This window comes from Sebastes fasciatus, chromosome 10 (assembly GCF_043250625.1).
Source record: "Sebastes fasciatus isolate fSebFas1 chromosome 10, fSebFas1.pri, whole genome shotgun sequence".
NCBI lineage: Eukaryota > Metazoa > Chordata > Actinopteri > Perciformes > Sebastidae > Sebastes > Sebastes fasciatus.
Genome location: NC_133804.1, coordinates 28193427 through 28206879, shown reverse-complemented (window position 1 = coordinate 28206879; position 13453 = coordinate 28193427). Strand labels below are relative to the sequence as shown.

The window sequence follows — 13453 nt, the reverse complement described above, 5'->3', positions numbered from 1 at the left end:
ATTGGTTGTCCATTTTCTAAAAGAAACTGTAGCTGCACAGACTTGCTGTTACAAATCAATGACCATACAGTGTTTCTTGGGTAGTTCATCCCCTATATGAGTGAGATATTCTTTTGTTTGCTGAATAATGTATTTCATTGTTTTCTGGGGGGGACCACACACAGACACACAGGTACACACATAACAACAGAGCACACAGACAGTACTTACAGTAGCTGCAGGGAAACCAGTCCATCAAACAATCCCTTGGGCAGCTCTGTGATCTTGTTGCCGTACAACACCCTGCACAGGACAGTCGAAACAACATCATTTAGGATACAGTGTTTACAAGGCTGTCCTCACACGTCCAGGCGTATGCGGTCTGGAGCCGGCTGTGAAGCTCAGTAAATACTTTGTTGTTTTCTGGACATTATTGCTGCTCTAATCCGCCACTGGAGAGGGGCACTGCTCTGCATCCACAAGTTGTGGCATCTTGTGGTATTTTATCCCATTAAAGTGTATTTTTTGGGACATTTGTATTATGATCTTTACATTTTTCACAGCATACAGTGAATAAACACCGGACTTTTACCTAGGAGACCAGTGTTCGTGTGCCGTGTGAAACCAGAAGTCAACGTTGATTTATTTTTCATGTAACTTCCGTACTAAAGTAACGCCACTTCTTGAGTTAGTTTAACCCAAACCACGATCTTTTCCTAAATTAAAGTAGTTTTGTTGCCTATAACCTAACCAAGTTGTTTTCTGTTAAGACGGAAGTTTACTTTGAAAAGACTGTATGTATGTATCTAGCTGGAATTGACACGTGTTGCTAGACATTCGTAGCAAAAGATAAGGAAAAATATTATACAAACCGTTGTATGAGGATACATTGAACCCTGAATCATATAGTGTAATTTACAGTATTATGCTTTTATATTCATATCCTACCAATCAATGTGAAGTGGCGGAACTGGTTTTGCAAAATAAATGTACATTTAAATGAAATACTCTCATCAGATAGCAAAGTTTGATGTCAAATTGTTTGTCAGTAAGTCGTGACAATAGTTCTCATATGAAGGTGTCTCAGCTGAAATGAAGAAGTAATAATGCTTGAATGTCAACTTTTCAGAAGAAAAAAAGGTATTTTTTTATCTTCGACACAATGCATTTCTTCAGATAATACAGTGGGATTTTAAGTACCTTTTGTATATTCTTTTCAACCCATGAGGGAAAAAAATCTAAATCATCAAATTTGAAGATATATGGTTTCCCCTGGTCAGAGTCACTTTAATGCAAAACCCTTAGAAAAGATACCTTAAACCAAGATGTCCTTTGTTATTACTGTGTTTTTGACCGACACCTCTTCTATAAACGTTCACTAATATTGAGCTCTCCTAAAGACAGAGAGGACCCAGAATACATCTGCTCAGAATGACAAAGCTGTCACGCTCACTGAGTTGGAAAAACTATTTCAGGGACAAGAGCTGAAGGAGTGTTACTATCACAGAGACAAAGTTGTCTGTTCCCATCGCAATATTTAACTTTTTTGTCAGATTATAAGAAAAAAGAACATCCAGCACAATCATTTCAGCACTGAGGCTTTCCTCTCTGAGCACACTGTTGGACCATTTATCTCGTTTGATCGTCAAAAACTGAAATTATGTTTGAGATGTGCTTCCAATTGCAACCATTTAATTCACTTGAGCAATTTTATACGTTGCTACATCACGCCTCAGCTGGCCTCTACTGCAAAAGTCGTGCCTCTCGGTGACATTCCTGTTCAACGGACTTAACTGTGTGTGTGTGTGTGTGTGTGTGTTCAGTTTTAACACCCAGGGTTCACCTTGTCTACCCCTTCTTGTCTGTCTGTCTCATTTTCATGCTCCAGATTGATTCAAATTAAACTGTCCTTCATGTTCTTATCACATTCACCCTCAGACACACACACATGCACTGACTGATTACACGCACACACAAGCAAATACAAAGACTCACATACAGCGCACACACACACTCTGCAGCGCTGTGGTCAGGTTGTCAACATCGACAGCGACAACATTTTTATTTGCTAAATGTCTGGAAACGCAATTACTTTCCTGTCTGGATATGTGTGTGTGTGTGTGTGTGTGTGTGTGTTGGCGTGTACGTGTGTCATACTTACAGTGAGGTGAGTGAACGGAGGCCGCTGAAAGCATCGGCGGCAATGTCAGAAATCTGGTTCTTACTCAAGTCACTGGGGAGAGAGAGAGAGAGAGAGAGAGAGAGAGAGAGAGAGAGAGAGAGAGAGAGAGAGAGAGAGAGAGAGAGAGAGAGAGAGAGAGAGAGAGAGAGAGAGAGAGAGAGAGAGAGAGAGAGAGAGAGAGAGAGAGAGAGAGAGAGAGAGAGAGAGAGAGAGAGAGAGAGAGAGAGAGAGAGAGAGCGAGGGTAAGTGCATTACTGTAATACACAGTAATGGGGTTCATTCTGTGTGAATGTCCTAGAACTGTCTGATAAATGATCATGAGAGAATACATCAGCAGAGGTCAAGGCAAGGGGACACAAGTAAAAAAAAAGAAGTAAGATGGGCTGAATATGTAAGTAAATGAGGGAGAGAGTGATGGACAGAGCGAGGGAGAGAAGTGAAGCGACATGAGAGAGAGAGAGAGGAAGAGTGGAAGCAGTGGCATGTTAAGTGCAGTTCATGTCATTCACTTCCACCGCTGTAAGATATATTATTTAACACTTCTGTGGAGGTTAAAATTCCATCTCTGTGTGTGTGTGTGTGTGTGTGTGTGTGTGTGTGTGTGTGTGTGCGTGCGGGTGCGTGGGTGGATAACCTTACAACCTTGCAGAAGTCTGCAAGTCTGGCATTTCAGCCATTTGCATGATAAGGACATTTTTCACCAGGGAGCTTTATGTCTGTGGGTGTGTGTGTGAATGAGACAAGAACAGATGAGCCGTGCGTGTGTGTGTGTGTGTGTGTGTGTGTGTGTGTGTGTGCGTGCATGCTGGTTTGGACTTCAGATTAGACAGATGCCCTTCTTTTCTTTTTGACTACTCACAGTCTGTAAATATTATAGAAATCAGTAACTGATTATGTGTCTGTTAATTATAATTCTACATTAAAACCACATTCTGCTACTGAGCAGCGTTGCCAGATCAGATTGACAGTTTCCAGCCCAACCACAAATTAAAGCGAAGGGTCTTGCATCACCCTGAAGGGGTTTATTTCACAACCATGACCCGCTTATTGCACATTATCCCGCTTATTACACGGCTACTTACTTAACAAATCAATAATTTGACGCAAAAATGGCCCTCCAAAGTTTGAGATCAGAACTGCGTCCATAGCAACGGTCTGTTATAAAGAAATAACACACCGTAGAACTCTGTGATTGACCAATCAGAATCGAGTTTTCAACAAAGCCGTGTATAACCAAATATCAAATGTTAAATAAACAGGCTATCGCAACCCACAAAGAGTGCAGTCAGATAAACAAATACACAAATTGCCATGCCAGTGCTAATGATGACGCCAAGGTAAGTAGGTCCTCCCTTATCCCTAACGATGATTGAATACAACTCATGTCAATCAAAATAATATGAGTGAGTGGACACAATGAATTTTACTGAATTTTGTATCTGTTTTTTCGACCATAAAATGACAGCTTATTTGTAGGGCTGCAACTAATGATTATTTTCATTGTTGATTAATCTGTCGTTTATTTCCTTGATTAATCAATTAGTTGTTTGGTCTATAAAATGTCAGAAAATGGTGAAAAATGTCAATCAGTGTTAATTGGTTGAAAGATTATCTCAGGTTGGAATCAATGTGTGAAAGTCAGTGAGTTCAGTTTATGCTGGATTACTGTACTAAACCTTGGAGTGCCCCAAGGTTCTATACTGGGTCTGCTTTATTTTCTGTTCACATACATGATCAAGTGGAGTGAATGCACATGAAACTTGAACTCGTTGTTATGCAGATGATGCAGTTGTTTTAGTTGACCTCAGTGGGAGGTAACTGGTTAAATAAATGAATAAATAAATAAAATAATGCATCCATGTGTGGTGCCAGTAAGAGAAGATTGGCTGCTAAGGTTCTTAATGTGAGTCATGTTCATGCATATCCGATCGAATGCTACCAGCTTGTGTGAATCCACATGCATTTTTGTGAGTGTTTGAGATTGTGTGCACAGTTTGATCCAGACAGACTTACATCCTCTTGAGCTTCTTGTAGGATGAAAAGGCTCCTGCTGGGACATTTTTAATCAAGTTCTGCTCCAAGCGACTAAGAGAGAGAGAGAAGGGAGGGGGTGAGAAAAAGAAGGAGTTAGATGATCTTTAACAATCCCTTCAAATGAATTAGATGAACACATTACCCCCTAAAACATACAATGAGAAAATTTTAATATAACTTCAACAAAAGATTATAAGTTCATTTTTCTTTCGTTTTGATGTTGAATTTCACCAAGGTCAAAGAAGTCGTTGGTTATCATGGAGTCCTGTTTACGCCACAACCTCAGTCAAGCACAAGTGCACAAAAGGTTCAAAAGGTGGTTGTTCCAATCAACATCTACACACTATTTCTGCAGGTTGGTCATTGCTTGCAGCGGGGGCTGATCAAGGTCACTCGGTGTGAAATGTTGAGTTGAATCTTTGCAGCTCAGCAGTAATGAAGGCTTACATGAGACCAATAAATGAATCGGAGCAACCAAAACCTGGACTGCTGCTGACCAAAGTTCCTGTTTGATCAGTAAGACTCTGGCCAAAGTGTTCAGGACGTCCAGTGATGGATAAATGTTTCTAATGGCAAAGTATGACAACTACCTGACTGGCTCAAGCCCCCAGGAAGAACGCCAGGCTTTGAAGCATAACTTTGTTATGGTCAAACAGTGGAATTGAAACTTCTGTATCGGCCATGTGATGCCATAGGGCCCAAAAAGACTTTTTCCCATAGACTAACATTGGGAAAGACACGTCTGTAAGTCGGCGACCCAGACCTAGGCTGGAGCGAGGGCTGGGAGTTAAAGGACACACTACTGCGCTGCTCTATGGGCCCAATGGATGCAGAAGATCGCCGGAAGATCCGGGTAGTTTTAGACTCGGAAGTTGACCTTTTTTTGCTTCATGTGCTACTGAGCAACTTTCATAGGAATGAACGGGGCCCCGCTACCGATGCTGTATCCAATTTGCACATGGGTCAATTGGTTTAACTGTAACTGGCAGCAGTAGAGTGACACTTTTTCATTTTCCAATCATAATTTCTCATCTTCTTTTATTTGAATATTTCATATGTTCCTTTGTTGGAGCCACAACGCTCTCTTCTTTAGATGCAGTCTGTATTCATGAACACATTACGTTCCTCAACTTTTACATGCTCAGGGCCAAAGGGAACTTATTACATCTCTTTCTCTGGAAGACTGCACACTCATTATGCCATACTGCTAGTATTCTATCCATTATAATGTGGGGAGCCATCAGGCACAAAGCCCATGTTTGGGGAAATGTACTGTAGTTTAGTTTCTGCTCTCCTGATGGTCGAGGCCACTGTTTCCTAGTGTTTCTGGGGACACACTCTTTAAAAATGACATTGCTACTTAATTCACAATAGGCCCCATATCTATACATCTTGAAGAGCGAATTTAAATGAACGTTCTTATTTCTGCATCACCTTATATTATCTTGAATAGGTAAACCAGCCATTTCAAAAAAGATATACATAAATCACAATTTAATTTTCTGCATGGAAGAAATTCTGCAAATTTATTTGGCGGCCCTAATAAACCCACCGGTGGGTCCTGACCCAGTTTTTGGGAATGACTGGTCTAGACAACACATTCATCTACTCTATGTAGCTCATATATTCTTCATGTGACCTTGTTGAGGGAAGGAAGTAGGAAAGGAGTGGAGGTAGAGGAAGAGATGAGAACAGAAAAAAAGGAGGGAAGAGAAACCATAGAAGAGGAGTGGGAAATTAGGAGAACAATGAAGCAATAAGAGGAGTGGAGAAGTGTGGACAACAGGGGAGAGAAGAGGAATCAAGAAGAAGAGAGGAGGATGGGGTGAGGTCCCAAGGCCGGCTACAGGGTCAGCTGTCAGAATGATAAATGGGAACTAATCCACCCTTCTTCTTCCTCTCCTCCTCCTCTTCAGACCCCACCCTGTGCTGCTCCTGACCTCCACTCTCCATCCCTCTTTTCTTTACTCTCCTCCCTTGATATCTATCTATCTATCTATCTATCTATCTATCTATCTATCTATCTATCTATCTATCTATCTATCTATGCATCTATCTTCATCTTGTATCACTGTTTGCCTTTAACCACTGTCAGTCACTACACAGCTAAATACAATAAATACAAGCAATATATTTTCTGACATGGACTCCAAAGCCAAGTTTTGATCACATTTACTGGGATTAAATGCAATTTAGTTGAATTTATTGGTCCTGTCTTTGAATGCATCACAACCCCCTTACAGGTGGCTGTTTCTTGGCTCGTGTCCCTTTTCTAAATTCCCCCACCTCGCGCCCCTGGCAGGCAACAACACCTTATTCCTACCGAGGGGGGTCAAAATAAATCAAAGATGTACAGATATTGACAGAGACAATCTGCTCACACAACAAGTAACAAATTATATCTGGGGGCTTTAAGACAAGGTTGAGTCAAAGACACTTAGAGGCTCAATATCAAAGGATGTATTAAAGGGAAGGCATTTTAAGAGGCAATATAAAAAAATCTATAAGGTGAGGCGGCGATTAAACGGCAACTGAAACAGGAGACGGGTTTGGCAGGTGAGCATGTTCACAATGGGCACACACACACACACTGTTGATGCTCTAATGAAGTTAAACGCCTTGAGACAAACCTGTTTTGTTAAATTACTTTGTGAATGTATTTGACTTGGAGAGACAGATTAACACACACACACACACACACACACACACACACTTAGACGTGCACAGTTGTGTGCTGTATACACACACACAATTGGCAGTGATCCTTGCCACCAGCATGCAGAGAGATGACTTTGTCTGTATTGGAGGACTGACAATACATCATCCTATTAAACTCTATTGTTTCTGGCTGCAGCAACAACATTTATTAATGGATCAAATGCTAATTCTGTGTCTGTGTGTGTGTGTGTGTGTGTGTATGTGTGTGTGTTTGTGTCCAAGAGATCTAATCAGATATATTTTGGTGCCTGTAGCTCAATCACAATGCAAGTGCATTTGTGTGTGTTTGACCCTCTGAGAGTGTGTGTGTGTACGTGTAATTTGTGCCCAACTACGTACTTTGTTTGCGCATACAAAATCTGGTGTGTCTACATACGTGCGTGTGCGTTGGTGTGTATGTGAGTGTGAATCTATTACTTATGCCGGGGATGTGTAGAGGTATTGGCGTAGCGTTGTGGGGGAGAATTGCTCCCTTACTCAGAGAGCAATCAACCAGCTGTCCTCTGTACAAACAAACAGGGTACAGCGATCAATACGGATATCAAACACGTCCCACTGTGGTGTGTGCGTGTGTGTGTTTAAATGTGTGTGTAACACACAGAAAGGAGGAGGGGGAGAGAGAAGAGGAGGAAAAGTGTGTGAGTGTGTAAAAGAAAGAGTTTTGCTGCAATCTCAAACATGATGCCATTGCAAAACTCACAGTGCGCCAGAGATCGGTTCGGGTGTAACGTCTAGTTGAATCAAAGCGTCTAAATATCACAGTGAAACTGAGTGTGTGTGTGTGTGTGTGTGTGTGTGTGTGTGTGTTTGGATTAAGTATTAATTAGTTTTCATTCAAACTCTGGCTTACAAATGGTTTTGAAGTGGCTATTGCTGTTTTTAATCTTATAAATAGCTCAAAATGTCTCCTTCAGTACACTAGAATCAAATCTCTGCAATTCTACACACACATTTGCATAACCACGTACACATAACCCGTATAACAGTCAAAACACAATGTGTTCAATGAATAAAGAGAAGGAGAAAAACGCAAATAACTACATGATTTTGTTGAGCAAAAACACATAATGTACAAAGCAGATTATTTGAACATGGGTCCATCATGGGAATGTGGCCAGAATGCAGTTTTTAATAAGGAATACCGTGGTGGAAAGTACATTTACTCAAGTACTGTACTTAAGTACAATTTTGACATACTTGTACGTTACTTGAGTATTTCCATTTCCTGTTACTTTATACCTCTACTCCACTACATTTCAGAGGGAAATATTGTACTTTTTACTCCACTTAATCTATTTGACACTTTTCTACACTAAAACACATGATATTCTTATATGATATGATATGATGCAGCACTATACTTCATATCTACCCAGTAGTACACAAAGTATCTACAATTGTCTCCACATTGAGCAACTACAACATTAAAATGCTCTTTCATGTACGTGTTAGTGACAAAAACAGAATAATATAATATTCTATAAAAATATAACACTGTGAAAGGAGCCATTCTGCATAATGTCTACTTTAAGTACAGTTTGCTGATAATACGTTTAATTAATTAATACTTTTACTTCAGTAACATTTTGAATGTGAGACTTTAACTTGTAATGGAGTATTTTTAGACTGTTTTATTTCTACTTTTAGTTAAGTAAAGTATCTGAGTACTTCTCCCACCACTGATAGAAATACTGATATAGTGTGAAAAGCGAGTAAATATACACGTTTTAAGAAAACACAATACACGATAAGTTAAATGTGCTTTGTATGAACAAGTCTGTCGATACCACACATGACACACGTAGCATCTAAGGGAAAATAAATCAGACTTACATCTCCACGATGCCCTCTGGGAGGTTGGCTGGTATTTCAGTGAGGCTTTTACGACGACAGTCCACGATGTTGTTGTTGCAGCTGCAGCTTGGCGGACAAACGGCTACCTGAGGAACACAAGTCCTCGACTCTGTCTGTGCTGGACCTGTAGACAGAAATATACAGATGGAATATATATAAAACATCAAGCAGAGATTGACTTTAATTTGTTCAAATGTGAGATCGTTTTCACTGGTTTACTGCCAAATACGGAAGAGAAAAGGAGAGATCCCTCCGTGCCTGCAGCTATCATACTACGATGATTTGTGCAATCAAATTTTAGCTCCTGTTTTATTTTTAATTCTTTACGATGCTTTTTGTATATTTCATCCCAGTTTCTCTCAATGAGATTAGAGTCAGCTTCAGGGGGGAGTTTTATGGTCTTTGTGTAGTTTCAGAAGCATTTGCATCCTGCCAGAAATACAATTCTTTGAGGGAAGCATGACATTTTTTAATATGAAATGAGAGGAAATTGCAATATAAACTGAATATCAGTACTAAATATCATCTGGCCACAGCATGTAAACACAAATATTGCTGGATGTGAGCAGGAGGAGAGATAGAGAAAAGGAGGATGGAAGGCTAGGAACATGGGGAGAGATAGGAAAATGATATAGAAAAGGAGGAAAGAAGAGAAAATGGAGGGATAAAGTAAAGAAAGAACAAGAGAAATTGAGAAAGAGAGAGGGTTTTATTGACACATAAAGTAGGGGAAAGAAAAAGAGCAGTGAGAGGAGGTCTGCTGTGGAGCATGCAGGCAGAAAAGACGAGGCTAAGGGCTAATAAAGAGAGCACAGCCTGACAGTCTATTAGAGCAGAGAGCTGAATCAGAGGCCTATAAACAGTGTGTGTACTATCTGCAGCTGATAACACTACTGCTCTTATACTGGCCTTTTAGCTGATTACGCGCTCTACATGGTGTAATTCTTTCAGTGCTATAAACTCAACGCTGAGCTGTCTGTACATGATAACAATGCTGCCTGCAATAATGGCCTTTATGGTTATTATAGTCCCTGTGTTGTAGAACTCTACGTCAAAGAGCGTCTACTGTCAACGGCACTAAATTCAATCATCTTGAATCCACTCTGCATGTCATATCTATATTGGTGTTTGCTGAATAGTTTGAGGTTGAATGTTACTTTAGAGGCTCAATTTAAAATACTATCATGTGTCAATTTGATGCAGCTGCAATGGAGCGCAAAACTAGTGGCTTTTCTACAAAAATATTTTTTATAGGTTTTGTTCCAGAGCCAATTTAAAACAAATGTTGGATGAAAATAAAAGCAGGCCTTTTTTTATTACCGCCTTGACTTCAGATAGAGTCACATCGTCACAATAAGCACTAGAAAGGTGCTTCAGAGTGTCTTTCAGCCATGCTCTTTGATATGTCAATGGAATATCAGGGCTTGACATTAAGCTTTTTCAGCCAGTTGACCATCTGGCAAGTAGATGAGATGTTTTACTTGCCCAATAGACAAACTTACTTGTCCGAAATGGAAAATCTGGTTCTATTAAAAAATAAGATATATTATAAGCTGCTTAGAGCTAGTGTTAGGAAGTTAAACAGGTCATAATTCCCTCTCTTAATATCTATTTTATATTGCTGTGAAAACATCTCCTTCAAACAACTGGATTTATTCAAGTTTCTCACCAAAAACGACATTTTACAAGATTACATTTGAACGCATCATGATAATGTTATAATTTACCTTTGCCTAATGCTCATTTTTACTGAGCAGAGATTGAACGCACCATAATGTAACCCAGTGGAACATCCGTTAACGTTAGCTGTTAGGTGTTTTATTTACATGGGACACCAATTTCAACACAGATGTATTGTTCACAATGAAGCTTCATGCTATGGGTGAGTTCTTAAATAATCACTCCGAGTGTCAGAGCGCACTCTGGCACAAACTGGACCGTTCGGAAATTCAAGTGCTGTTGGAATGCATCGTTACTGTTCACTTATTCAGAGCACCTCACTCTCGGAGCGACGGAGCGTACTCTGGGGACTCGAATAAAGAATTAATGCCGATCTCCCGATCGCATATTTTTACTGAATATCGAGGCATCCCTAATAAAGATCACATTTATTTTTCACTTGCCTGATCGGACAACTGCATGAGGCATTCCACTAGCCCGAACACAGAGTTTACTTGCCCCGGGCAAGCGTTAATGTCGAGCCCTGAATATCGTGTGTATGTGTGTTGATGTCTCACCATTGCAGATAAAATCCTTCTTCTGCACATCTGGGACATTGAGGCCCCTCATGTGGGCGGGGGCCATGCACTGGGTGAAGGGAGCCAAGCCCCGCCGGGCTCTGAGCCAATCAGAGAGCCAGGACAGGTGACAGTCACAGTGGAGATTGTTGGAGTGCAGACGCCTGGGAGAGAGAAGGAGAAAGAAACGAGCCTGAGTGGGTGAAATTAGCACAATAAACTCTTTATTATCCCATTTGAAATGGGCACTTTCTAGAGGCAAAAGTCTCTCAAAGAGTCTGCGAAGCACATCAGCTCAGTAAGAGCAAACGTATTTGATTCGGCACTCAAATAGGTTCTATTTTTCACACAGCTTACATCCTTGGCCAGGATCAGGAGGCTCACACACACACACACACACACTCACACACACACTCACACAAACACCCAGAGTAATATCCTCAACTCTCATTTCCCCAAGGTCTGTGACAATATGACTCCCTTTAGAGGGAGGACACATACGGCTAAATCACAATCTCTTCAGAAGGACAGAGAGAAAAAGACAGAAAAGAGCGACAGCGACAAAGGTGGGAAAGAATAAGAATATAATTCTATACTGAAGGAAAGATTCAGATATGAAGAGAGTGGACACAAAGAATGACAATGAATAGAAAGAGAGGAATAGAATCAAAAGATGAGCAAGAGGAGACAAAAATGGAGCAAATAAATCAATAAATTGAAAAAGATCTTTTAATTTCTTTGGAGTATGTTGGCTTGATTTCATAGTGGCTATAGTGACAGGATATGTTGTGATTACATGGGATGTGTCGTAGATTCCTGGGCTTCTAGCAGATATGGGACCAAGTCATTGTTTTGCAAGTCACAAGTAAGTCTCAAGTGAATGCACTCAAGTCCCAAGTCCTAAACTTAAGTAACTGGCGCCGACTGGTGCTCAGTAACGTTAGTTCTTCACAGTTTTCTCCAGACTTGATTGAATGCTGTCGGATTGGTTCAAACAAAGTGGATCCGGGGTATTAAGTGTAAGATAATCAAATGCAAGTCACAATAATATTCACCACAAATAAAGAGTGCAGAGTTCTACAAATAAACACCACTTTTTTGGGGGATTCAACAATAAACCAACAAAAGAGAAACGTTCAGTTTAGTTATTCCCCCATGAGTAAATCCTCCACCCAAACAAATCAATACAGAATCTCTCAAAAAGTAAAGAAACCCAACAACTCCATTACCTCCGTTACAGGGCAATTGATCGCCTTCGCACACACAGTTTCTAAATAACTTTTAGCAACGTTTTAATCTTCGGACTCTGGGAAAGGTATCATGTATTTTCAAGTCAAAAGGCTCAAGTCCAAGTGAAGTCACTGGTGTTAAAGACCAAACCAAAAATATTACATCTGAAAAACTCAATGGCCCCTTTTTTCCAGAGCCAATGTTCCTGTTGATAATGGGATAATTCACAGAAAAACAACAGCTTTGGTTAGCATTATTTCTTTGGCAGAAAGTAGTGCCAATCCCGACTGTGAGGTCTGTCAATTATCCTCAGAAACTGGGACACTGTTTTTTAAATGTTATTTCTGAACATTGTGAGCGACCAAAACAGAATTGAATTTAGCTGCACTGTAATGAGGTGGAGGCACAAATCTCATAGATGACTATTTCAAAACCACAAAAAAGCAACTTACTACTGGATGTAAAGTTTTTTTCCCTTTTAAAAGGTTTTTTTTAGGGGGAGTTTTTCCTCATCCGACGAGAGGGTCGTACTTTAAAGGACAGAGGGTGTTGTATCCTGTACAGATTGTAAAGCCCCCTGAGGCAAATTTGCAATTATACAAATAAAATTGACTTGAAATGAGAATATGTTATTGTTTTTTGGTTGTAAATTGTGTGAGCCGAGTCCATGGATGTATAATAAGACCTGGATACCGGACCCCAAAACGGCGCCTATTCAGTCCAATGACAATTACTCGACTGGCGCATATGGCAAAAAAGTTTTCAAGCTTAATTCGCTTTTCTCGGCTCGAGGAAACAAATATGAAATCTAATAAAGAAATTCAGAATAGAAAGTGTTATACTCGTTCTTGTTTGCAGTTGGAGGTATCCTGTCAACGTCTCTTTTACAATGGTGGTCTGAGGGGAAAATCATTTTTGGGTCGCAGGGGGATTTTTTTGTTGCAATACCGCAAGTGGCCACTGGACAAAATTGGATGCAAGGCTGAGCGGCGGGGCTGTATCCAGGGTCTTATTATACATCCATGGCCGAGCATTTAACGCATCACGCTACACTCTGCATTAGACTTTGCACACATCACAACAGTGCGAGTGAATTAAACGATAACGAAGATTCTCTCATCAGGTGACATCACTGAATCTCATCAGATGCTGATGAGATTTCTAATTGCCAATTTATACTTCACGTAACATCACACTGATGGCCTTTTCACATTTCACT

General features: G+C 40.3%; 1 protein-coding gene across 2 annotated transcripts in view; it reads right to left on the bottom strand.

Moving 5' to 3' along the window:
- slit3 (slit homolog 3 (Drosophila)) overlaps positions 1-13453 on the bottom strand; it is a 303920-nt gene that overhangs the window by 76283 nt on the left and 214184 nt on the right. For both annotated transcript variants that reach the window (XM_074649244.1, XM_074649245.1), the window contains 5 exons: positions 11005-11168; positions 8747-8891; positions 4175-4246; positions 2141-2212; positions 211-282 (listed from right to left, as the gene is read on the bottom strand). In XM_074649244.1, coding sequence (XP_074505345.1) covers positions 211-282; positions 2141-2212; positions 4175-4246; positions 8747-8891; positions 11005-11168 — 525 coding nt within the window. The remainder of the gene's footprint in view (positions 1-210; positions 283-2140; positions 2213-4174; positions 4247-8746; positions 8892-11004; positions 11169-13453) is intronic.